This window comes from Hyaena hyaena, unplaced genomic scaffold (assembly GCF_003009895.1).
Source record: "Hyaena hyaena isolate Hyena2069 unplaced genomic scaffold, ASM300989v1 scaffold_265, whole genome shotgun sequence".
Lineage (NCBI taxonomy): Eukaryota > Metazoa > Chordata > Mammalia > Carnivora > Hyaenidae > Hyaena > Hyaena hyaena.
In genome coordinates, this window is record NW_024080899.1 from 1240229 (window position 1) to 1266728 (window position 26500).

At 49.4% G+C, this 26500-nt stretch overlaps 1 protein-coding gene across 4 annotated transcripts in view; it reads right to left on the bottom strand.

The window, feature by feature from the left end:
• Positions 1-5756: 5756 nt before the first annotated feature.
• The window catches only part of MGMT (O-6-methylguanine-DNA methyltransferase), a 285595-nt gene continuing 264851 nt past the window's right edge, over positions 5757-26500 (bottom strand). For all 4 annotated transcript variants that reach the window (XM_039245759.1, XM_039245760.1, XM_039245758.1 and 1 more), the window contains exons 4-5: positions 13037-13176; positions 5757-6039 (exon numbers count right to left, since the gene is read on the bottom strand). In XM_039245759.1, the coding sequence (XP_039101690.1) occupies positions 5839-6039; positions 13037-13176 (341 nt within the window). In that variant the 3' untranslated portion in view covers positions 5757-5838. The remainder of the gene's footprint in view (positions 6040-13036; positions 13177-26500) is intronic.

Below are 26500 nucleotides of genomic sequence, written 5' to 3' on the forward strand. Positions count from 1 at the left end.
AGAGAGAATACTGAACAGTTTTACAAAGAGCAGAACTGCCATGAAGAGAACATTCTAGAAATACTTGCCCAAGCTAGGTTTGAATTTGAGTACAGCAAAGGGTGGGCTCGTGGGCCACACTTAGGGATACATAGCAGGACCCTTTCCCCAGGTGCAGACGCCCTGCCGAGTGTAGTGACAAGTGTGACAGGGACTCAACCGTACCTGAGGGACAAAAGGAGAAAAGACAGCTCCCGAAGGCCCACCTGGAGCCGTGAGAGCACAGAAACGGGAGCATCAGGTCCCGCCGGTCGGCACCCAGACAGGTGTGAACAAGAGGGCACAGATGTCCCCGTCACAGGGGAAAGTCCTCAGGGCGGGTGGCCTCTCCAGTGGGGTCAACCCAGCAGCCACAAGGGTGAGGGCTCTGCCCAGACACAGCCTCTCCAACGGAGGTTTCTGCTCAAGAGTATTTTTATTTTCCCTTTTTGGGACTCAGAGCAAAGCAAGGTCTGTGCAGGAAGCCCCTGGAGAACGTGCGGGGCCCAGGCCAAGCTTGCTCTGGCTGGACTGGCAGCATCTGGCACTGAGGACTTGCGTTCAGGGGCAGCACCTACGCTCATGTAGTATCTTCACCTGGAAGATGTCCAAGGTTTCACAGAATTTAACTCAACCAGGGGGTTGGCTGTCTTTCTCCCCACAGAAGCCCACACACAAGGACTGAGAGCTGAGCCCAGCCCACAGCCTCCCGGGTCCCTGGGCCTTCCGCACCTGGTGGGCCATGGCTGGCATGGGATGCTCCCTGTGGCTGTAAGGGGACGGATGGGCAGGGCTCCCGAGCCTACTCTCTCCGGCTCTCGACTGATTAAATCCCAAAGATGCCCAGGGCTGGCCTTTCCTTCTGGGGCACAGACTTCGCCCCTCTCAGGAGGCCCCTTGGGGATGTGGTGGGGCCGGGGCCACCTCAGGCTGCAGACCTTTCCCGCAGGGCCCGAGGCTCTGACTGGCTGCCAGGGGGCACAGCCCCAGCACCGCATACCTGCCCCCGCACCGCCTGCCAAGAGCCTCACACGTGCATCCACTTCTGCTCGTAGCCATGGCAATCAAAACATGCAAAAGCAATACTTTTTGCACAATATCATATGTTGCTTTATGTTTAGACACTGATATTTTCTCCAGCTGGGTTTTTCTTAATTTAAGTCAACAAACCAATCTGGAAGCTAACATGTTGCTGGTGTTTGGGACCCAAACAGAACTGAGGTGTTAGCAGAAGACTTAAGAAAGCCTCAGGTGTGTGTGTGCGGTGCTGTGCTCACTGGGGGGAGGACCCCACGTCTGAGAGGCAAGGAAAGAGGGAGACAAAGCCCCCGGCCTCTCTGCTGTGCTCCTCACAACCCTCGCCCCAGAAACGGCGTGTGTTGGCAGGAACCACACTTACGAGGAAAAGGCGCGCAGAGTGACCCCCAGGACGGCTGGCAACCAGCAGTCACTTCTGCCTCTGTGGCACCAGAGTTCACGATGACGAGAGCATTGAAGCTCCTTCTCCCATCCTCAGACGCAGGGCTCCTGGTCTGGCCAAGCACTGGCACCCACAGACGAGCTCCGGTCACCCAGGAAGGCAGCTCGGAACAGGGTGCAGAGCGCGAGGCACCGTGAAGGTGACCTATGACCCCCGTGCCACATCTTTCCTGATCAATCTTAACCAGCGTCCATGCGGAATCTTCTTCTTGTTGCTTTTTTCCATGAAAAAACACTGAGACAACTTTAAAGACTTGTTAACGACATCCTTTCATCAGGCTGGGCTCTGCGTCCGGCAGCGCCACGCTGTCCGGGCCCTTGCCCTGTGCGTCGCCCCCCAGCCCGCGGGGCCGGCCGGCTGATGGAGGCCAGACGCGCTCATCTGTCGGCAGCTGGGGCCATGGCGCCCGCAGACCCTGCACAGCTGCCCTCAGCCGCTCACAGACGCAGCGGGACCTGCACTTTCTCCAAGCTCTGGGCCTGCCTTTCAAATGTCACCCCCTCTCCCTCAGACAGACAGACAGATGGGAACTGCATGGCAGGGTTCCGTTTAAATCTCCATGTCTTTCAAACTGATAATGGGCAAAATTGATGTGAACTTCAGTTTCCTGAACACAAACTCTCCATCAAACGCTGGTGAACGAGAAAGAGGAAACCATGCACTGGCCAAGGGGGGCCAAGCAAAGCCAAACCCCCTCCGTGACCCCGCCGCCGGCACAGCAGCAAGAAAACACGCTAATGACACACTCGGACGCCCAGACACATGGCGGCTCTTGGACCACGAAGAAAGGCTTAGCTTCCCGCCTTGTCTTGTGGGACAGTCTTCTAAGAGAAACAGAAACTCCTTCTCCTGCATGGCCCATGGAAGTCATCTCTCACTCGAGTCCTCCGTGTGTGGTGTAAACCACAAACCGCATGAAGACCTTTGGCAAGCTCGGAAGTGAACACTCTTCACGTCGATTCGGCCATGACACCCAACAACTCCAGCAGCGGCTGAGGCCGGGCCGGCGCTCCGCCCGCGGTTAGGGCTGCGGGCACTGATGGCGGGAGACATGGCCCGCAGTGCCTGCCCGCCCCTGCCGGGCTACAGCAGGGGACACGGAGAGCCGTAGCAGGCCCTCTGGAGCAGCACACAGACCCGGCTGGAGACCTGCTGGATGCAGCGGTCTTAGGGTTTGAAGCAACCCCCTCGTACTGGGTTTTATTCTCATATTGCAGCTTCGAAGTAAGTTCCGGGACAACACTGTTGCTCATAAAGGGGTTGAACAATGGTTTTGATATAAGCACACCTGCACTGGACGTGCCTGGCTGCCCAAAAAGGGGACTGCATGAGGATACTGTGCGCAAGCATGCTGTATGCAGAGAGGAGACTGGGACGAATGTGTTCCCAAAGACACTTGGGTTAGAACCGGCTCAGTCTCTCTTGGTTGTTCAGTAAACGCCTGCCTCTCCTAAGAGGCAGACAAGAATTAAAAGTCCCAATTAAGTCACTTGCAAGGTGAGCCTCCCTGCGTCCTCTGGAACGGGCCCTGCCCGCACCCCTGGTATCTAAAGCTTTGGGCAGCCGACCTACAGAGTCCGTGGCTCTGCCTTCTGCCACATTCCCCTCCCACCTCCGCCCACACCAGACACCGCGGGGTCTCTTCTATGGGCATCAAGGCAGCAGACCTGTGCTGTCACTCTGTCCATCGATGCAGCCAGAGGACGCGGTGGATGAGGGTGGGCCTGCTCAGGGCTTCTCTGCACAGAAAAGGCACCGGAGAAGAACACAGCCACCCATTGTAAACCTTGGCTCCTGCACGGCCAAGGGCATCCATACCATGTGCACATGGTTTGCGCATGGGGTTCCACAAAAACAACTTTTATCTCTGAAACTTTCATCATCTCGGCCTCTGGAAATGGGGAGAACAGCACACACCAGCCCAGATGCAGTGTGGAGCCAGCTGTCCTGCGCCCATGGGTCTCCATGCCTGCGTCCAAAGTACTATGCACTGCGTAGGTGCAGGGGACCCCAGGCTAAGGCTGAAGAACACGGCTCTCTTGTTTTGACACTTCTTTTTATTTGGAAAATAGTTCTGTATTTCTTTGTGCCTTTCCTTTTCCGCTTTATTTCCATAAACCGCAAGGCAACCTTGAGCAGCAGCGGCTCCAGGCGACTGTGCTGGCTTTTCACGTGGGCCCCTGCACAGCTGGTCCTTGGAGCGGGCTGTGCCTCTGTCAGCGGGAACCTCGGGGCATCGATCAGGCCTGTTCTGACAGGGCCAAGGAAGCCCTGAGAGACAGAAAACAGGCCGTGGGCTGGTACTGCACCAAGGACACGGCCCCAACCAGGCAGTGCCAGGCCACGTGGGGCTGCAGTCACCTCAGACTGCTTTGATGGGTGGGTCCCCGGCCGCAAGCGGCTAAGCCTCACTGGGGACTTGGCCCTTGAGACGGTGTGTGTGGGGCCGTCCCACCCAAGACCCCTCCCTCGAAGCCCCCCTGGGGATCTGGAGATCACGTGGGAGGCATGTGGTGTGTCAGGGACCCGCACCTTCCTGGCCCAGAAGGTGGCCTCTGTGCATAGTACATGGGTGGCCCGGGACCCTGGAGCACCACCGGGGTCTGCCGGCAGCACTGATGGCACCCCGTGCTCTGGGGGGCTGGCAAAGAGCTGCTGGCAGAGCTGCCCTGGCCCACTCTCAAATCCATCCTTAAGCATGGCAAGCAGGGGTCTCCAGCTGCAGCCTAGTGCACTGCTATGGTGCCCTCTATTGGAAAGTGCTCGGACGAAACCCACACCCAGGCCAGCGAGGCCACAGCTGCTGCCTTTGAAGACCATGGTTTTCTGATCCATTCAGGGCAGAGCACGACCTCATTTCTTGGTGACCATCAGTTCCTGGAGAAAAGCATTTTCCTTACAGAATTTACAACACAACCGCTTTCTCAGTCCCCAAATGCAAAGCGCACCCCAGACCCCCACTCATCTTCCCAGCACGTCAGAAATGCAGAAGTGGGCCCCTTGGCTCACACACAGAGACACCAGAAGAGCAAGCGCATGGCTGTCAAAGCTTGCTGAGGGGCACAACGAAGCAAGATGGCCCCATGGTGTGTCTGGGAATCAGACCTCCAGCAGCCACGGAGGGTGCAGGGAGGAGGACTGAAATCAGAAGATAATGGATAATGATCCTACCATTTTATTTTTGAGGGGAAAAGCCCAGAATTTGGTTGACGTAATAAAAGGATATAACAAATTGCTAATTGGTGAGAAAAGCCTAAAGTCTGTTTACATCAGACACCTGTTCTTTTATCGGCATTAAGGTAACATGGAATATAAAATACGCCCGAACCATGTGTGTAACGGGCTGTATATTTATGCGGGCTTTCGGCGACACATGCAAAGCACCTGGGCTTCCCTGCTGGGGTTAAGTTGTCACAGGGACCCCTGACAAAAATACAGCTCTCTCCTACACAGTGGGGTGGAGTTTATTTTCTCCATCCATCATATACTATTTTATTTATCCACACGCATAGCTGCAAGTTTCCCTTATGCTTCTCAGGTACACTTAATTATAAAGCGAAAATGACAACACGATAATGAAGCATCAGACGGTGGCATTTGGTGGATGCTGGAAACACCCTGTGCTGTTGCTAGGGACAGGAGCGGAACCCCCTACTTGTGTGACCTCGGACTTCTAGGCTCGATCGTCACCTTCCAGACAGTGTGCACAAAGGTCAGCAGTGGCAGGAGAGGGGCTGGGGCCCGAGGCAAGACCCCAGCCCTGGGGAAGGAGCCATTTCAACCAAACTCATCTCAAGGTGCTATTTCTTCTTCCAAATCACTTTGGTAAGTGGTTCTTTTCCATCAAACTGATACAACCCACCACGTGTGCCTCCTGCAGCAGCTTTCTGGCGGTAAGAACAACGCTAAGAAACCTCCATCAGCATTGGCTTCTGCGGCCGGGCCTCCCTCAGGAAGGCTTGGGTGGGAGACACGGTCTCAGCAGCCTCCATGGCTGAGCAGAGAGGGAGCCGGGGAGGCCAGCTTCTCAGGGGGACAGGCCAGTGTGGGGAGCCAGGGCCCTGGCGGGTGCCGGATGTTCCCACCTGCCTGGACAGGGGCCTTTGGGCTTGTCAGGCCCCCACTTTCTCATCCCTGTGTTAATAGACATTAGAAATGGAACAGTGGTGGTGTGTGAGACAGAAACAAACTATGAACACCAGCCAGTCTTCTGAACTCGCTCTGCCATAAAATGTACAAACAAGGCACATACACCACGTCCCCTAGGAACACGTCCAGCTCTTTTAATACTGCACAGCCCACCTCCAACACGCTGCGACCTTTATGTGTCACTCAAGTATTTACTCCCACAAGTACTCCCCTCTGGCCAGCAGGCTGGAGTGGGAGGTGCTGCCCACGCTGGAGCCTCCTGGACAGGTCAGCTTCCTCACCAGGTGGCCTTCGTGGGCGAGAAGCCATTCCTTTGTGGCCTGGCCTGAGGAGTAGTTGCCCACGGCTCCACTGCTGCAGACCACTCTGTGGCACGGGATGAGGATGGGCAGCTGCAAAACAGTGAGGGGACCCCGTCAGTCTGGGCTCTGGGCCTGCGAGGTCTCTCGGGGTCAAGGGCAAGGCCCCTGACCACAAGTGACCTAGCAGGGGCTCAGCCAGGTGCAGGCCCCAGCTGGCTGTCTCAGCGCTGTGCCCCACTTGGTCTCTGGGTGTCTTGGTACGGGCCACGGATGGGCACAATGGCCCAAAGCAAATGTATGGCCTTTTCCAGAGAACCCCTTTATACCAAGATCCGGAAGCAGAAAACTGCCTTTGGTTAAGTAATTTACAATGTATGCTTACAAAATTCAAAATCACATTTCCAATTTATGGGGTGGTAGGTAAAATTCTCAAACAAGGCGAGAAGTGACAGGAACCTTCAGGGAAGACGGTACCCATGCAAGGCAGTGGCAAAATGTGGCCAACTGGTACAGTCTCTACCTGCTTTTGTAAATAAAGTTTTATTGGATCACAGCCATACTGTCTGGGGCTGCTTTTGCAGAGCATAAAATATCACGCCCTTTATGGGACAGGTTTGCTGGCCTGCTTCATGCTGCACTGCACGGGGATGCGTCTCCCTCCCGAAGCCCGGGGATGTTTGGAATTCTGAGAAACTCTGGTCCTCATCTGTCCACACAGGAGCAGCCGCTGCCACCATGTGGCCCCCGGATACCAGGACTGGGACAGGCTGGCCAACAGCATCCCTGAGGACTCCAGACCCAGGGCTGCACCCACCCTCAGGCCTCCCAAGGATCCTGGGGCCTGCCTGTGCATCCACCTCTGGAGGCAAACTGAATATCAGGTGCTTAATCAACAGAATGACTTCACTAAAAGCAAGGCCACCTTATGATGAAAACCCAAACACAATCCTACAAAGAGAAGCCATCCAACGGTTAAAAGGACCCACTGCCAGAACCAGGGGCAGCGATGGCTGGCTGGGTGCCGTGTGTCACTGAGATGCACCAGGAGACAGAGGTGCAGGCTGGGCTCTGTGCACCATGGCCTTTGCCAAGCCCTTCCAATCCACCTTACCGACCGCTCAAGGTGCTGCAACAGCGGTCCTGGAGGAAGGCGGGCTGGCCCACAGCTCCATGGGAGCAGGACCCACACTGCAGGCAGGTCTCCCTACCAGACACTAATGCCCTAAGCACAGGACCCCCCCTCCCGCCCCCCCAGTGCCCTGCCAGTCATTCTGCCCTTGCCTGGAGCTGGCCCAGTACAGACCCATGGGTGTCTGATCTTCCACATCTCAAACTGGGGGCCAGAGCTCATAGGTCCTGGATTTTGAGTCAGGGCCATGGTCACATGAGTAGTTTGTTATTCCCACAGCCACATGCAGGCCAACAATCCCACCTAACACACTCCCTGCAGTCAACTCTGCCAGGGGAGGAGGCCTCTGTCCTCTCCATGGCAGGGATGGGGGGACGCTCCTTTTCAGCAGCAGTCCCCAGGGGAGCACCTGGGTCCTCCTGCCACTGGCCTGGGCTATACAGACAGGAGCTCCACGTATGTCTGCTGGCAGAGCTGCTCAGTGTCTGTTCTCAGAATGGAGTCCACTGTGGAGGTGGGCACAGCGAGCCTTGCCCTTGCTTTTGATTTCCATGGGGTGGGACACCCACTGGAAGGAGGGACATGCCACCCCACCCTTTACCCCCAGCCCAAGGGGAGGAAGACTCACTGACCAGCCATCCTGGGAGGAAGGCATGAGAACGGCCAGCTTGGTCCCACGTGGGGTCCTGTCCCGCAGCACAGAGGTCATCACCACCTGACCCTGCTGGGCTGGTAACAGGGTGGGGAGGGGGCTCATTCCAGCCAGAATTCCCGGGAAGCCCACCGTGGCCATAGCGCCTCTCTAGATGAGCTTTTATTTGAATAAAGCTAATGCCCTGCTGTCCTCTATGGATGGCTCAGTTGGCCCAGAACACAGGAGGAAAAGAAAGGGATAGCACTTATGGCCCCTTAAAGACAACGTGGACAGGAGCCTGTCTCAGGTGGTTGACCTCCCCTCACGGGCAGCCAGTGGACACTATTTAGAGCCCGTCAACTGCAGGGGGCACACTCTGGTCCCACTGCAGGGGCTCTGGGGGATGAACAGTCATTTTGCTTCAAGATCCCAACAAGCAGTTACTCAGAACCCGACACTTCCCAGGACAGAGCATACAGTGGGTTCTCAGCAGAGTTCAAACCTCTCAGGAGAGGGCGTGCCCAGGGTCCCTCAGTCCTGAGTGGCTGCATCTTGACTGGGGTGCAGGGAGATGGGTGGGGGTCAGTCACGGAAGGCCCAAGACATGCTGGGGTGACAGTTCTCGTGTGGATCACAGAGGTGGCTCCATGAAGAACAGCCAGCAGGCACGGCTACAGGAACTGCCCCAGCTCTGGGGATGGATCCTCAGCAGACCCCACCCTGGAAGGGCCTTGAGAGGTGCCTAGGGACAGCTCAGCTCCCATCCTGCCTCACCAACTGCAGCCCCAGCCCCACCCTCACCGGCCACTCTTGGTGCACTCGTGTGGCTGTTGTGCTCCGAATGTCCTGCAAGGAAAAACGGCTACTCCTGCAGGGCCCCCAAGGGTCAGAGTCCCTCCACTAAGTCTGTAGCTCAACAGAGAGAAGATTCACCTCCCCTACCGCCAAGCTCCACCTCCAAAGACCTGAACTGGACAAAGTGACCAGCCACCAATCAGCTGAGTTTCTAGAAAAGTGGCTGAACACACGTCTGGGTGTTTTCTCATGGCATCTGGCCGCCCTGTGGCCATACAAACCTACCCACCTAGAGTGCCCCCTGTCGGCCTCGAGCTGCACCCGTCCCTGGGCAGATGGCACGGTCCCCAGTCCCAGCACTTGATTATGCCACCAGGGGAGCGTGCCCTGTGCCTGCTGTGGCGCATCACATGTCCTCCAACAAGCCCCAGGCCAGGTGTGGTGAGCCTTGGGGTACGTTTCCTGCCCAGGTTCCCACGGCGGTCTGGAGGCAAGGAGGGGAGTCCAGCCCTTGTGTCACCTCTCTGCCAGCTGCCTGAGGGGGTCGCCGATGCGGCCTGGGTGCCAGCTGGCCCCGTGGGTAACCTAGCTCGGGTGCTGAGAACCTAACTTCCCCCATATCACAAATCAGTCCCCAATCTGTCTGCAAGTTTGGGCTGCCATGGGAATGCGTGTAGTCTCAGGGGGGTCTAAGAACGAGCCGCTGGGTCAGGGGGGATTGGGGGAAAGCTGGCTTCTCGTCTTTGCTACTTCGCACACTGAGAAAGCCCCTGTGGCTGCCCCGTCCCGCAAGCTGCTTGCCATCCCCGTCATCTCGGGAGGAGAAACAGAACATTTCAAGTCTGGACTACTGACTCTGATTGAGGGTTTTATCAAATACAATGGTCACATTAATAACTGCTTTGAGGACACGATAACCTAAAACTCAAGTTTTGACAGAGAAAGACGTAGAACCTAAATTCAAGTTAGTTTCACAGGCATTTAGGTACTGCTACAATGTTCCTACCCGATGGCCGACCTGAGGAGCAGGCTCAGATTCCCCCCCACCCCCCAACTCCATGCATCATGCAGACCACAGCACTGCTCCTTGGGAAGAGCAGTGACGGCGACTGACCCGACTTCATCTCATGCACACACTGCTGTATGGCAGGTGACTTGCCAAAGAAGCACAGTCTTTACAGCAGAAGCGGGGAGCACCACTTTTGTTTGTGTTCACTCTGGTGGTGGGTCTCAGACGACTAAAATAACGAAGGCTGCCAAAACGTATTTGTGCCCTACGGACGTTTCAAGGGATCCGCACCCTCTATACCCTCTCCTTGAAAGCCTGTGCTGCATAAAATGTAATTTTTATCAATAACCAAGCAGCACATAATATCACAGCTGCATTGAAATCTTCATGCTGTGAAATCTAATTCATCCAATACGTGAATCCATCACTTACACAGACCCTTTCTCAAATGCTATAAAACTTCCAAACCCATAGATTTGTCTCCAACAAAAATAACACGAAGGGGCCTTTCAATCAATAACGGAATCCCTCTGATTCTGGTGCTGGCTGAATATTTTTTCCAACTTCGCCTTTGTTCTTGTGGTAGCAGCCCACAAGGGAGAGGGCTTGTTTTCACTTGCGGCCTCATCAATACCTAAATCCTGGTGAACAAGTGACACCGGGAAGCTGTAATCAATAGCTCCCTGTGTGTTTTTTTCTTCTGGTCAAATGGTTCAGCCCCACTGACGGCCCTGACACTTAGAACATGATGCTAAATCTTTATCAACAGCCATCTGGGTGACTGGCAGAACAAGACTCGGGGGGTCATTAACGCTCATGGCAATCTGTGAATAAACTAACTCCTCAGGAATGCGTTTGTTTAGAAAAAAGTGGGGAAACTCTCTGTGCAATGTATTGATCGCCTTTGAACTGCATTTAGCAAACTCTGTCTGAGGATGAAGGGAAGGGTGCTCTGGTGGGGGAGGGGCATGAGGCGTATCCAGTCTCAACTACGGGGAGGCTGGCCATCCTCCATGGTGAATGGGTGGTAGGGTGCACCTTCCAGAAGTCTGCCAAACCGTCCTACCTGGCCTAGTGAATCCTCTGTGGAAAACTTGGAAAACTCAAGTGCTCAGGATGGGACCAGCGCCACCCCCTCACCCCCCGCCCCAAACAGCAACAAGCATCCCTTCCTCTGGCGGGACGAGAAGCTCACGCCAACAGCAAGCGCTGTAATACGAGCCAGCATGTGTTCATGTTTATTGCAAGCCACCTAAGGAATTAATGCACAATGAGCTTCATGGTGTTTTGCAACATTCCAAACCCATTTTTTACTCTCCTTCCCGAAAGGTACAATTGCTCTATTCAGCCTAAAGAGAGAGAGATTATCAGTGAGGAGGTCTCAGTGATGCGCTGTCGGTGCTGGAGCCTATGCAGGGGGCTCTGAGGCTGGGCCTCCCGCTGCCAGCACCAAGTCGTGGTAGCGTCAGCCATGGCAGGGTCCTGGGTCGCCTCTTGGATGCCCCCAGCCCATTCCAAGGAGGTTTTAAATCAACTTCAAGGGAACCCCGTGACGATGGCAGGGTTCCCTGGGAGGCCAAGCAGATGCCGGCTGCACCTTTGAGGTTCCGCTCGCAGGCGCACCTGCAGCACGTCTGCACCACGATAGGAAGTCGCACCACGATAGGAAGTCGCACCACGCCCTACGGCCACCAGCATCTCCGCAACCGCCCTGCCCAGAGGGTCCCTGTGTGGCGCCCAACAACAGAGGGACACGTGGACAGGCCCCGAGGGCTTCCTCCCCCATCCTGGCCGCTCATGGCGCAGGAGAGCACCAAGAGAAGGGACCAAGCGCCTGCACGGTGCTCCCTCCTGATGTCGTCACTGCCATTCTCGACCTGGGCGTGAGGTGGGGAAGTCAATATGTGGGCTTTATGGACATTAGAGTTGTAAGCCTTGGGAGATCCTATTTTATAAATTTCAGTGACTGAGGCCATAGCTGGAGAGAGATGTTCATCGAGATTAATAGCGGGAGAAGAGAGTCATGCTGGTTGAGAACAATAAATGTTTCTGAATATTGCCACGAGCGTGATCGCTGAGCAGTGACGGCGTCTCCTTTTCAGAGAGTGAGAAACTGCTGTCATCACACAGAAGGCAGGTGCGGGGCTACTGATATGTCCATGTCCTTTAAGAATGCTTGTTCTTGGAGCAAGGACGGGTGGCAGCCACACCCAGGGGGAGCGACTCGGCACCCAGCTGCCTGCGTTACACGGTGGGAATCAAGTCAAACCTGTGTGAGCAGGGAGAGTGACTGATGCTACGCACAGGGCACGGAGAGTAGAAACAGGGCTACAACACGGATGAAGATCTGGGACAAAGGGAGGATGTCCACAGGGCACTGCGACTGTACGGGTACAGGACAGGCAGAGTCCTGCCAGCTTCTAACGTCCTCACAAGGCACTAAAGGGAGTCAGGATGCCATAGTGTCCCAGCCGTCTTTCTATCCAGAGCAGGGCCCAACTGCTCAACATGGAGTCACAACCTGGGAGAAGACGGTCCTTCCCAAGGAACCATGCAGGTCAAAGTTTATCAGGAAGTTAAAAAATCACACTCATATAGGGCGCCTGGGGGGCTTAGTCAGTTAAGCGTCCGACTTTAGCTCAGGTCATGATCTCACAGTTCGTGGGTTCGAGTCCTGCGTCGGGCTCTGTGCTGAGAGCCAGCTCAGAGCCTGGAGCTGCTTCAGATTCTGTGTCTCCCTCTCTGATCCTCCCCTGCTCACGCTGTCTCTCGCTCTCTCAGAAGAGAAAAACAAACAACCCCCCCCCAAACCAAAAGTTTTTCAAAGTCAATTAAAAAAAAATGCTCATAAACCTGATTCAGAATCATCCTGCGTGCACAGGGGGTGGGGGGGGGACAGGGTCACCAAAGGGTTGGGGGCAGAGCCACCCCTGGGGAAGACATGTCTGAAGGTGACGAATCATCCCAGTTGGCAGGGTGCATGTCCGGGCGTCCTTCCTCATGTGTCAGATTTCCACCCTCCCTAACGGTCAGGCCTAGAGAGACTGGTCTAAGAGAACACGGTCCTAGGGCTGTGTCTGGACCCCAGCGTGTGCTTCCTTCTAGAACGATGCTCTGCATGGGCAGCCTGTCTGTCGTCTGGCTCCTGGAAGAGTGTCAGGCACACTAGGGACCCCATACACCCAGTCACTGAACGAACGGACAAATGTCCACCCACTGCTGTCTCCAGGCTTTCTCCTCCTGTGGCCACAACATGCACGGAGATGGGTGCTGGCATGGGAAAGCTTCCTTACCACCTTCACCAAAAATGGGGGACAAGGGTGTAACCTAGCAGGGGCCGCCCACACCTCTTCTGGGGGCCCTACACAAATGCCTCCTCTCCTCTCCTCCCCACGTGGTGCCGCACAGGCCGCCTCAGAGACACACAGCGCAGGGCCCCAGGCCCACCAAGGGCCATGTCAAACCCCTCATCCCCCGGCCACCTGTGGCCCTGCTGACACGCACACTGACAGGGACTTACAGGATTGGCCCTCATCGCTCCGCCAACGGCCCGTGCTGCTCGGGGCTTGCCTGCCAGGGCTGCTAATTGCTGGTAAGAAACCACTTCTCCGAGTTTGACAACCTTCAGCAGCTTCCACAGCACCTGTCTGGTGAATGACTCTGAAAGGGAGAATGCAGAATGACGTTATGTGGACAAGCAGCTCCTGTGGCTCTGATGTAGAAAGCTGCTGGTCCCGAAACAGAAAACATGTGAACGAAAACAGAGGCGCTACAGTCAATGAAAATGTGGCCTCCACGCACGGTCCCGTCACCACATGGGCAGGCCCCTTCACAGCCATCCCGCCACTGTGCACCCCAGATCTGCAACTCCCTGCCCCCCTTCCCCCAGTCCCACGCAGGAAGGATCACACGATGCCCTTCCAGGACTGCGGTGTGCACATATTCATAAGAACAGAAGGCCCTGCCTGCCTACTGACTTCAGAGCCTCTTCAAATTCCATTTGCTCCTCATCCTGCTGTGGGAACGAACAGGTGAAAGCATGAGAACGTTCTCTCCCTCTGCCTCCAGCTTTGTGAAGGGGGCTGGTCTGAATCGATACCTATTGTCTCTGCAAAGGGAGCACACGGCTCAGGAGCACTGGACACGGAGCTGTGTCCCCCATGGTGGGGGTGGTGAGCCCCCCGGGGGCGGGAGTTCCTGACGGCGACAACAAAGGGACGGCTCCCGGGCAGCGGTGGTGTCCCGGAGTGTGTCCGTAACAGCACTAATTACACTCGGTGCCAGGCTGGCAAAGTGCGATTTGGTTCTTAAAGGAAACACACCCTTACATGCGTGTTAAATAATAAAAATCACTTCTTAACTGAAGGGAATGATAATCACTTCACTGGGAAAAAAAATCTGTTTAGTCTTTATTATAACATTAAGCAAATTAAACATCAGCATAATCCAGGTGATACTAGAACAGGGTCATCAAAGAAATTAACTTTGTTGTTCATTAATTTACATGGATTAGTAGAGGGCAAAAAGATAGCAAATGTGCTCTAGTTTTTTATGATATAATTTCAAACTGTACACCATTTGTGGCAGGAGGGTGACTTTGGGGTTAATCAGACTGATTTGTCCTTTTAATTGCTTTCTATTCAAAGAAAATTCATTAGATAATGTTCTCTTCAAAATTCATGAATCAATTTAACTGAAGAAACCACATTAACAGCTTTGGGTTCATTAGCACATGCAGTTGTGTTACTGGCTGATTGCTCGCAGGGTTTCCTTAGGCAAACACACTCTGTTTACTGTGATTTCTTCAGAAAGGGGTTTGAAATCAAACTGTTCATCATTACCATTGTGGCTGTTATGCCTCACTTAAAAACAAACAAACAAAAACATACCAAAAAAAAAAAAAACCACACCCACAAGAACAAAAGAAGAAAGAGGAGGCCGGCCACCTGGTGATGACTTGGGGAGACCTCGATTTCAGGGACGAGGGTTCTAGAAAAGAGACTGACGAAAGTAGCATGTCACAGAGACCAGTGGAGGCCCGTCTCCAGTCTCCCTCATACCATAGAGGGGTTGCTGTGTTTGTTCTGAGGGATGCCGCCCAGGTGTGCCAGGGGAGGAGCCCAGAATGTTCCCAAAGCTGTAGGACTGCAAGGAGAGATGCGCGTGCGAGCTCGCCGGGGCCACAGGACAGGTCCGAGGGGCGAGTGCCACGGCACGGAGCACCTGCCTTTCCAGGTGTGGTGTCGTAGGATAAGACCGTCATGTGTCTGTATGTGAGCACAGAGTTTACCAGTTTCAGCTTTGCTGTCAATTTTTCATGGGAAATAATTTCTCACCTTGTGCATACCAGGCTGAGTATTACGAAAATGGCTCAAATAATGCAATATTTAGCAATTAAGCATGTCATGTTATAAATGTAACTGAAAACCCAATTTCACCCTATAGGGAGCAAATGCATTAATTAGTCGGAGCGGCGCTCGGCGACAGTGCCTTTGACCCCAGCCCGTGCAAAATCAGACCATGAAACTGCTTTCCTTTTGAGGAGGGACTGACACTGTCAGCTGTTAAATATTCTAAAACAGAGTGAAGCCTCATCATAAAAATTAACATGCTGATGTGGAAAATCTATTTTCTGGAGTTGGAGGCATCCACTAAGTCCTCAGCGGCTGGACCATCATTGCAGGTGGCCCAAAGGGCAGCCATTGGGTGATCACCCTTCCCCCACCCGGTTCGGTCTCCCCGGGGAGCAGGCATGACCCCAGAGCTGTGCGGAACGGCCTCTGCTGGCCATGTTCCCCCGCTCATCCCCATCCTTTCTCCAGCCTCTCCTGGGGCCTGGGTACCGTAAGCAGGGCTGCATTCGGCCTTGTGGCCACAGGAGGCTCTGCTGGAGGGGGCTTGCTTCCTGAGCTCCATTCTCTTCAGGACGCTGCCGTTTTCGTTTCCGCGGGGGTGGCCGCTTACACATGTCCACCAGGAGCACCTAACCCGCCCAAGCCTGTGTTCTACATTCTCTCCGGCTGGACTGTATGTCATCAGCCTCCTAGGGGCTCATGACAGGGTCACCAACAGCAGCCAGGGAAGATGTCATTCTATGTCATGGACACCAGAGTTTTATGTGTGAGCTCTCCTCATGCTACTTGTGGGAGTGGAGATCAAGGCAGCCTTCACTGGTGTGCCTGGGCAGACACAGCCACGTACGGCTCTGAGAAGGGAGCCTGCGCAGATGCCAAAGTCCCCACGTACATGGGAGGAACAGACCAGAGGCCAAGGCAGACATCAGGGTCCAGTGTCTTGGATGAGTTGTCCCCTTCTCCTGAGCCTCTGCCTTTTCCCCAGTGATAAACAGCATCACAAGAGCTCCCTGGACAGACATGTCCCGTACCCCACCATGCGCTGCTATGCTCGGATACAGCTGCTCAGTGGTAGCGCTGGGCCTGGAGACCAGGTCTGTCTAAGACCACGGCTGAGACTCAGCCTTGTCTTCCCGAGTGAGCAAGAACACCACGCTTTGGAATCCATCGGGGAGAATCCTTCTTTCAAGGTGACCTTGTTGCAGGGTGCAGGTTCCCGAGGGAGGGCTGTCCCTCAGCTGCTCAGGGCTTGGGCTCTCCACCACCAGGCTGCGGCTAGATGGCACACTCAGGTGCAGATGCACGGCTGTGCGCCCACAGCTTAAGTGTGCAAGTCTCATCTCTCTCTCTCTCTCTCTCTCCCTGAGGAGGGAGAAGGGTCTCCTGATGCTCTGAGTGGGGGAATCGCTTGCTATTATCACTGAGCTCTTGCACCCCGGCCCCCAAGCAATCCGGAGGCCCATGTCTCTTTCTGTTGGGAGCAGCTGTGGCCCCTAGGTGCACAAGCCCTGGCCGCTCTTCTCTGTCCTCTCAGTGCTTGGCTCTGAAGGTCGGTGCAGTCTCAGGAGGTGTGTGGGTGAGTGGGTAAGTAAGGCCAGATTAGGAGCAAGGACCAAACAGGATCCCTGAGAACTGGAAAGGAGCAGGGAAGACTGCAGAGAAAGAGAAGCTTGGGAAAGCAGCCTGACAAGGTGTTTGTACACTCCTGGACTCACTCCTGACCTGTGCATGTGTATATCAGACTCTGCATCAAAGACTTGGAGGATGGATGCAAGGGTTTCAGACCGGCCACGCATCTGCAGGACGGCACACCTGCACAGCACTGTGGAGTCCAAACAACGGAATGGACGTTGAAACCACAATCTGCAGAGACCTGGTCTGAACGAAGAAGCTGAATTCATCCAGGTCAAGTGCCTCCTAAAAACAAACAGCAGTGCTATCTATACATTGCACTCACACAAGACTGAGTCCCAGAACCTAACATTCAAAATGATCAGGTATAATCCAAAATGCCTCGGCAAACAGAGAATCAGAAAACCCTCAACTCGTCTTGGAAGAGATAATTAACAAACATCAAGGCCAAGATGCCACATAAGTTAGAATCATGTGACAAAATTTTGTCCCTGGTGTCCTGAGGATTAGTTGACAAATGAAACAGTAAGATACTTAAAGTGCATGATGTGAGAATTTCACATACATTGTCTGGTAACTTTGAAGGACCTGCAATAAAAATGCTGCAAGATGGGGAAAATACCTTTGAAAGAAAAAGATACAGAGTTTCAAAGAAATACAAGTTATAAAGAAAAGCAAATGGAAATTTAGTGCAGAAAAATACAAAACATAGAAACTGCATGGTCACAACAGCAGAATGGAGATGACAGAGGAAAGAGTCAATAAACTGAAGCCAACAGAAATGATCTGATCTGAGAAACAGAGTAAAACATGTTAAACAACAAAAAACTCGAAAGGTGACGCACAGGACAAAACCAAACTGTCTAATTGGTAGTGTGGCTGGAATTCCAGGGGAAGAGGAAGAAGAATACAGTGCAGAAAAAATCTGAGTCACTGATCACTGGCCAAAGATACACAATGTCAAGTCGAAAGCTAGTAAACCAGGAGTAGGACAAGCCCAGGGAAATCTACTCCCAAATGTATCATGATGACACTGGTGGGATCTAAAGACAAAGAAAATCTCTGAAACAACCAGAGAAAAATGATATATTATTTAAAAGGGACTGAGAGTTTGAATGCCAGCAGAATTCTCATCAGAAACCATGGAGGTCAGAAGGAAGTAAAACAGCGATTTTATAAAGTGCTCAAAGATGAGAAAGAAACTCAGAATTCTATATCCAGTTTAAAAAAAAAAAAAACCTCTTCAGAAATAAAGCTAAAATTAAGACACGTTCGGAGAGAAACAAAAGTGCTGCCAGTCGACGTGAGCTAGAAGAATCGCTGAAGGAAGGTCTTTAAGCAAGAAGGGACAGGAGACTGGAGGGGGCAGCCTGGGAGCTTAGCAGTAAAGGCAGAACAAAAGGAATGGTAATTATCTGGCTACATATCATGGACTGCTCTTCTGCTGAGTTCTTTAAAAAAAGGAGGCAGACTGGGACAGATTGCTCTGAAAGTTAAGTATGCAATATTATAATCCCTATAAAGAGAAAATAGTAAAATAACCTAACAGTTAAACAGAAGCTAAAAAACAGAAGTTAAAATAGCCCCAAAGAAGGGAAAGGGAAAGAGAAATGAAAAACAGAGAAGAGAGAAAACAAATAATTATGTAACAATAAAGTAATAATAAATGAAATGTTTAGATAGATATTCTATCATATTAGTAATTACTTTAAGTGTAAATGAACTTTCTTCACCAATGAAAAATAACAATGTGTCAGATGGCTTGAAAAAACAACCCAAGTGTGTGTTGTCTACAAGAAATTCACTTAAATTATAGACATGGAGGAGTTAAAACTAAAAGAATGGAAAAAGTATACCATGTAAACACAGTAATCTAAGAAAAGTTAGTATTGGTCAAAGTAGATTGAAGAGCACAACTTCCAGGGGTAAAAAGGAATTCTACATAATGACAAAGGGACAGCTCACAACAAGGACATAGCAACCCGAAACCTTTATGTACCTAACAAATGAGTTTCAAATAAAGCAAAAACTGACAAAACTGAAAGGAGAATTAGGCAAACACACAATCACACTTGGAGACCTCACTTCTCTCTCAGTAACTAACAGAAGTGGTCGACAGAAAATCAAGGACACAGACATGAAAAACACCACGAGTCAACTGGTTTCAACTGACATTGACACAACACTACCTGATCACAGAATAGATGTTCTTTTCAAATGCACACTAAAAACTGACCAAGATATACCGTATTCTGGGGCATAAAACAAACTAACAAATTTGAAATAACTGAAGTCATTTAAGTCATATTCTCTGATCATAATGGAATTAGACTAGATATTAACAACAAAGATGACTGGAAAACTCCAAACATTTGGACAGAAAATAAGGCACTTTTAAATAATCCATGGGTCACAGAGAAAGTCTTTAGGGAAATTAAAAAACAATACATTGAACTGAATGAAACTGAAAATACAGCAAGTCACAATTTACAGGATACAGCTGAAACAATATTTAGAGGGAAATTTATAGTATTATATGTGTATTTTACAGAAGAAGGGTCTCAAGTTAATAATCTAAGCTTCCACTTTAAACAAGAAGGAGCAAAGTAAAACTAAGGAAGGAAATAATAAAGGTAACAACACAAACCAATGAAATTGAAATAAGGAAAATGAGAGAGTAAAATACATGAAGCCAAAACTGTGTTCTTTGAAAAGATCAATAAAATTGATAGAGCTTTAGTAAGACTGATTACAAAAAGAAGAAGAAACAAGTTATCAACATTAGGCATAAATAAGGGGATGTCATGACTGACTTCACAGACATTAACTGGAGAACGAAATATTCCTACAAGTAACTCTATGCACAACATTGAACAACATGGATGAAACAGACCAACATTATCAAAAACTACAAACTACCAAAATCACATCCAAGACAAGATAAACAACTGGAACAGTCCTATAACTATCACAGAACGTTAACTGACAGTTAAAAACCTTCTGAAATCACTAGGGCCAGATATTTTCACCATTAAATTCTATCAAACATTTAAAGAAGAAATACATCAACTCAGGATAATCTTTTATAGAAAACAGAGAAGAAGGGAACACTTCCCAAAACATTTTAAGAGACTGGAATTACTCCAATATGAAAACCAGAAGAAGTCAGAATCCAGAAAGGTACAGATTAATATTTCTCATTAACTATGTAAAAATTCTCAACAAAGCACTGGCAAATCAAATACAGCAATATATAAAAAGAATAAGAAAGCAAAATTAAGTGGAGTTTGAGGAGTCAAAAGCTGATTCAATATTTGAAAAATGAACCTATATATAAAGCTACAGTAATTAAGACAGGGCATAAATCAGTGGGACAGACTAGAAACAGACTCGCACAAATACAGAAGAAAAGGAAATTCGATGGACAAATGACAGTATTTCCAACAAATGGTTCTGGAACAATTGTAAAGCCACATGCAAAAAAAAAAAAAGATTCTAGATACAGACCAAGCATCTTTTATAAAAACTAACTAAAAAATGTGTTGTAGACCTAAAACTAAAAGGCAAAACTATAAAACTTTCAGAAGGTAACACAGGAAAAAAATCTAGATAATTGTGGGTTTAGGGAAAAATTCTTAGAGACAGTATGATCCATAAAAAAAGAAAGTTGGACCTTATTAAAAGTAATTTCTGCTCTGTGAAAAGTACTGTTAAGTTACTGAAAAGAAAAGCCACAGGCTGAAAGAACATATTTGCAGAACACATATCTGATCAAGGACTTACATCCAAACTATAGAAAAAATTCTTAAAACTCAACAATAGGAAAATAAACCAATTATAAAATGGTAAAAGGACATCACAGCAAAGAAGATATACAGAGACAAACAAGCATATGAAGAGATTTTTAAAATCATTTGTCATCAGGGAATTATAGATTAAAACAAGGTACAATTATATGCCTATTAGAATAGCTACACAAACCTCCAAATCCAACAGTACAGACTGCTGATGAGAATGTGAGGCATTCTGGATGTTCATTCACTGCTGATGAAAACACAAAATGGTACAGCTACTTGGGAGAGAATCTGGCACTTTCTTCTAAAACTAAACAGAGGCTTTCTACATGAACCAGTAATTGTAGTCCTGAGTATTTACTCAACTTATCTGAAAACGTATGGCCACACTAAAACCTACCTGTGAATATTTATATCAGCTTTATTCACTTAGTGATAAAAGCTGGAAGCAACTTAGATGTTTTTCAATAGATAACATGGATAAGCTATGGAACATCCATACAATGGAATATTATTCAGTCAAACAGAGTGATCCATCAAGCCACAAAATGACATGGAGTTACTTTAATGTGTATTTGCTAAGTGAAAGAAACAAGTCTGAAAAAGTTACATAGTATATGATCCCAACTATGTGATGTTTTTGAAAAGGAAAAGCAACAGAGACAGAAAACTCTTATATGTAAAACATACACAAATTAACCACAACAAAAGCATTTAGAAGACTGGCAGATCCCAGGAAGGGGTGTAGACTGGGTTAAGAAAATCTAAGTGTATTACAACTTGTGAACATATGAACAACCTCACTGAAGTTGGAAAGGAAAACTAGTGATCCAAGCAACTCTGGAAATGAATCTGTAAGACTAAAAGCAAAAGGAATTGCATATACACACTCTACTTGATAAAGTTGTTTCCCATGGAGGTACAGGTTAAAGATTCTCATACTGCTCTATGGTATACTGGACTTGATCGATTAATTAAGTGGCTGGTGGAAGGTGGGTGCCAGTTATATTAACTTCTCAAACTATTAAAAATGAACAAGTATGAGCCATAATAATAACAGTCTAAGAAAGTCATGTATCAACTGAGGCAAAAAAAAAAAAAAAAAAAGTAAAAACAAGGGTCAACATCTGTTCATGATAAAAGCTCTCAACCATTTAGGAATAGAAAAGTAACACCCTCAACCTGATAAATGTATTGACAAAAAAAAAAATCTCTAGTGCTAATTATCATACTTAATTGTGGAAAAAAAATGAAGGCATTTCCCTCAAAATTAAAAAAATGCAAGGATTACCACTACTATTCAACACCATAGTACAAGTTCTAGCCACTGCAATAAAGAAAAATAAATAAAAGTCCAACATTTTGGAAAAAAGAAAACTGTCTCTATTTATAGACAACATGACGCTCTATGGTAAAATGCCCAGGAATCTACCAAAAAAAAAAAAAAAAAAAATCTTTGAATGAGTTTAGCTAGGTTACTAGATACAAAGTCAACACAGCAAAATCACACTTCTAGGTTAGTGATAATAGTTCCAAACAAAAATACTTAGATGTTAATCTAAAATTATATGTAAGATCCTTATGTGTAAAATGAAATGCTGTTAAAAGAAATCAAAGAATACCTAAGTAATTTTAGAGACATACTATGCTCATGGATAGGAAGCTTCAATATAAAAATTACAGTTCTCCACAAACTGATCTAAAAATTTATTTCTATTCCAGTCAAAATCCCAGGGAATTTACTGTAGATACAGACAAGCTGATTCTAAAACTTATATGGAGAGGTAAAGGAACTTGAATACTCAAAATACTTTGAAAAAGGAAAGAAAAAACTAGTTGGAGAAGTCACATTAACAGTTTTTAAGACTTACTATGCTCTACAGGAATAAAGGTAATATGAAATTTGTAAAGGGGTAAACACACAGATTGATGGAATCTGATAGAGATTTCTAAGAGACACACACAAGTGTGTCCAAATGGTTTCTGACCAAGGTACAAAAGCATTTCAATGAAAAAAGGATATTTTCAAAAGTGGTGTTGGAAAACTGGATATCCACATGTAAAACACTGAATCATAATATAAATCTCAGACCTTACAAAAAGTTAATTCAAAATAGATCATATCTCTAAATGTAACACTTTAAACTAAAAAAGAAAAACCTGAAAGAAAACTTAGAACATCTTTGTGGCCTGAAATTAGGCAAACAATTCTTAGTAAGATGTGTCATCAAAAGAACAATCCATAAATTAAAAAAATTGGACTTCATCAAAATGACAAAAAAAATTGGTCTGTGAAAGTCAGCATTAACAGAATGTAACACAAGTTGCAGACTGGGGGAAAATATTTGGAAATAACATACTCAACAAAGAACTTATAACCACAATATATAAAGAACTCTCTAGAGTCAATAGTATTAAACTACCTAATTAATAAATGGGCAAAAGACTTGAACTGATAGTTCGTTCAAATGGTAAATGTTTGAATACGTGTTCAACATAACCATAAGGGAAATGCCACCTGAAGCCACAATGAGATGGCATTACACATCTATTAGAATGGCTATAATAAAAGTTATGTAAACAAACAAAGGTATACCTACACTATGGAATATGACAGTTAAAAGGCATAAACTACAGACACATACAAAAATTTGGCTGGATCTCAAAGGCATTAAGCTGAATGACAGAAGCCAGGCTTGAAAGGTTAAATGCCGAGTCCATGTCCATGTGTCATGGAGATGGAGAACAGACCGGTGGTTGCTAAGAATCAGGAGAGAGGTGGGGGGGGGGGCAGCAGTGACAACAGAGGGGCAGCAGGAGGGAGCTTTTAGGATGATGGAGTCCTGATTACAGTGGCAGCTATGGAAATCTATACATGTATTAGAACTCAGTGCTGCAGTTTTACTACATGTTAGCATAAAAAAAATAAGTTGGAAAACATAGAAGGAAACCTTTTCCAATCATTTGGTCTTTAATCAATCTCCCTGACGTTCAAGATGTCCACTTACAGCAGAGTCTTGGTCACATTCCCTGCAAATGATTTCCTCTCTTCAGTGTGAGCATCGGGCCCGGTCTTCCTTGCACTCATTTGGGGACGACACTGTGGTCAGGGGAGAGCACCCCTGCCACGGGAGACAGAGCAGCTCCACTTCCCTGTGATTGGCCAGGGCCTAGAACTGACTACTGGGTGTCTACTGCAATCTGCCAAGCCCCACTCAGGTGTTCCTGTAATTAGCAGAGGAGGCTAAGGCCATTTAGGCCAAGAGGAAGCTGTTCAACCTATGCCCATGGCTGGGGATGCAGTTCTGTCCTAAGTACTGAGACCCATGGGACCCCTGCAGCCCTACAGCCTCCCAGACATGTTTGGCAAGAGTAGCAGCTGCTGGCCAGAGTGGCGGGTCCCAGTGGGCTTTCCTGGGCCAGGGAACTGGGCCATGTCTGGCAGGGGGAGGGCGCTCATGGGCCCGCCTCAGGTCCCTGCGAAAATAACTTGTTTTATTTCAACATGCTCCCCACAGCCTCCACAAACCCAGAAGTAACAGAGAAGAAACAAAAGGAAAAAAAAGCTTATAGGAGGTCACTCCAAAGGTTCAGGAATACAGCATTTTTGTTTATACATGTCCTACCAAACCAAACGATGTGAATTAAACATATGTGTATGACGTCAGATTAGCACCCTGCACAGGCCTGAGCTTCCTGACAGCGGGACAGTGCATGTGTCATATGCAAGCATGTGAAAATCTACTGTGGACCCGCAATCCAGGTCAGGATGGCACATGGCCACCCACACATGGCCACAGCTCTGCCAACAGGCAGACTGGCCATGACTGCGGGGAACAGAGCCCCATATCAATCTTTTTTTTTTTTTTCAATTTTCAGAGACAGCACGCACAAGTGGGGGAGGGGGCAGAGGAAGAAAGGGAGAGAATCCTAAGTAGGCTCCATGCTCAGGGTGGTGCCTGATGGGGGGCTTGATCGTATAACCCTGGGATCATGACCTGAGTTGGACGCTCAACCAACTCAGCCACCCAGGTGCCACTTACATCTTTATTTCTAATGTATTACAGGACAGGCTACGAACCCCTGTGGCACTGGCTGGTGTGCACCACCACTGTCCCCCGGAGCAAGGAGACCAGGAGAGATACCAATCAACTGATAGGGGGTCAGGGGGCCGGGGGGCCTGGGTCCTGACAGATGGGCAGGAGTTTCCCGGGCAGAAGGGAGGCATTTCACATACAGGAAATGATCCTGCAAACAGGGGAGACTGGAGAAGATGCCTGGGCAGACAGTGGCTGTTTCAGAAGTGAGAAGAGGCTCTCATCTAGAACCATGCACAAGCCACTCCATTTTCTACTGTCATCGTCTTTGTAAGGGCTAAACCAGAGGGCCGTTTTCCAGCTGGGGGAACCTTGTGCTGCAGCCTTTCCCAGGCGTGGACCTCTGTGACCCAGGAATTGCTGAGGGCCCAGATCACAGACACGCAGACAAGACTCAATACCAATGGATCCTATCCACCCCATGTGAGAGGCTCTGATAGCTTTTCAGCTAACGGTCGCTAAAGCTGTATACAGAGGGAGAATTCATGGCCTCCAACATCACAAAAGAGAAGGTACCTTCCTGCTACTCTCTCTCTAAGGCACGTGGCTCACCCAGGCCAGCCAGCCTCTGCAGGCCTGTGTCCGCAGTGATATTTCAGACACTAGGGGACAGCCTGGCCTCTCCGGGGGCACAGCTCCATGCTCTCTGGCTCATGGTGGGGAAGGAGACACATGAAGAAAGTTGGCCCCACCCCGGGCCCCTGCTCTGTGTCCCGCCTTCCCAGACACTAGCTTCCTGAGCTGTTAGAAGCTGTCACTGATCTTCCACTAAAGTCCTCAACACACACTGTGCAGAGCTTGCATCACTATCCTCATTGAACAAACAGCAAAAGCAGGCTCAATGCCATGGCCTGACTACTGTCCACCCTGCTGGCTGGGTGTTGGCCTCCTGTCTGCTGCTCCCTGGGGCCTGGAGGGTAGGGCCTGTGCACCATAATGCCAATGCGGGTTCTGGTGACAGGGTGCGTGTCTGTCTGCACACCAGTCCTGAACTCAGTGGCTTGGCCAGGGCTTTCTGTTCTGGAGGAGTCATCCTGGGCTCGCACCTCTTCAGTGCCCACTTACCAACTTCCTCCAGGAAGTGGAGACCCACACCGTGGCTGAGTGGTGGCCGATAACCCTGGGGGTTTGGGGTGCAAATAGTGACCATGTGGAAGATTAACTACACCAGTGACTTTGATAATGGACAAGTCAGAGAAAATCGGCCTCTGTCCCCCAAAAAGAGACACTAATGCCTAAACTTTTGAGACCCTTCTGTGAAAACTAAGTGCAAACAGTAGCTGCCATCTCTGGTGGGCATCTGGTTCCAAGCCCGACACCCCTGTGGCCCTAAGGGCCAACACTTCTGAGCTTTCCTTCTTAGCTGCTGGTAGACACCTCAGGATGGGCCCACACCCAGGATGGTTACTTGTGCTCGAGGCTCTGTTGTAAGATAAGCCGACAGAACGCTTGAAGATGAAGGCATGTGGCTTCCAGAGGAAACCTCTGGAAAGTACTACCACCTACCCCCCTTTTCAGAAAATACTCAACTACTCCTCTAGGTATTACACCCTGGATCAACTCATAAGGTGCCAAGTAAAGACGGCCTCAATGCCTGTGGCTCTGAAACGGCTTCTGCTGGCCTAACCGCCACTGTCAGGGGCTGAGTTTTGAACCACTTTCCACAATCATATCTATTCTCGCATAAGAAAAACTGCCAACGTGTGAAGTACTTCAGAGTACTGAACGTGGTTCTTGGTACCCAGTAGGTAATCAATAAATGCCTGGCCGGTTGTATATGATGCAGGGTTGAAAAGCTATTTTGGAAGGTAGCTGTGCTCACCACTATACCACCAATGCTAGAAAGGCTATTTTGAAAGAAATGTCCCTCAGAGGTTCTGAGCAATGCTGAGGAAACGGGCACAGTTACTATTTTGAAAATTCACTTGGAAATTCTGATCAATTTGCTTACAAATCAACAATGGTTCATAACAAGTGCTGACATTTATTAAGCACTTACTGCATCCCAGGCACCACACAAGCTGCTGTACTGTATTGAACCCTTGAGAGCCACCATGACTCTGGGGTGACTGTCCTCTCCCTGGCGGGTGAGATCGCCATGGGCTCA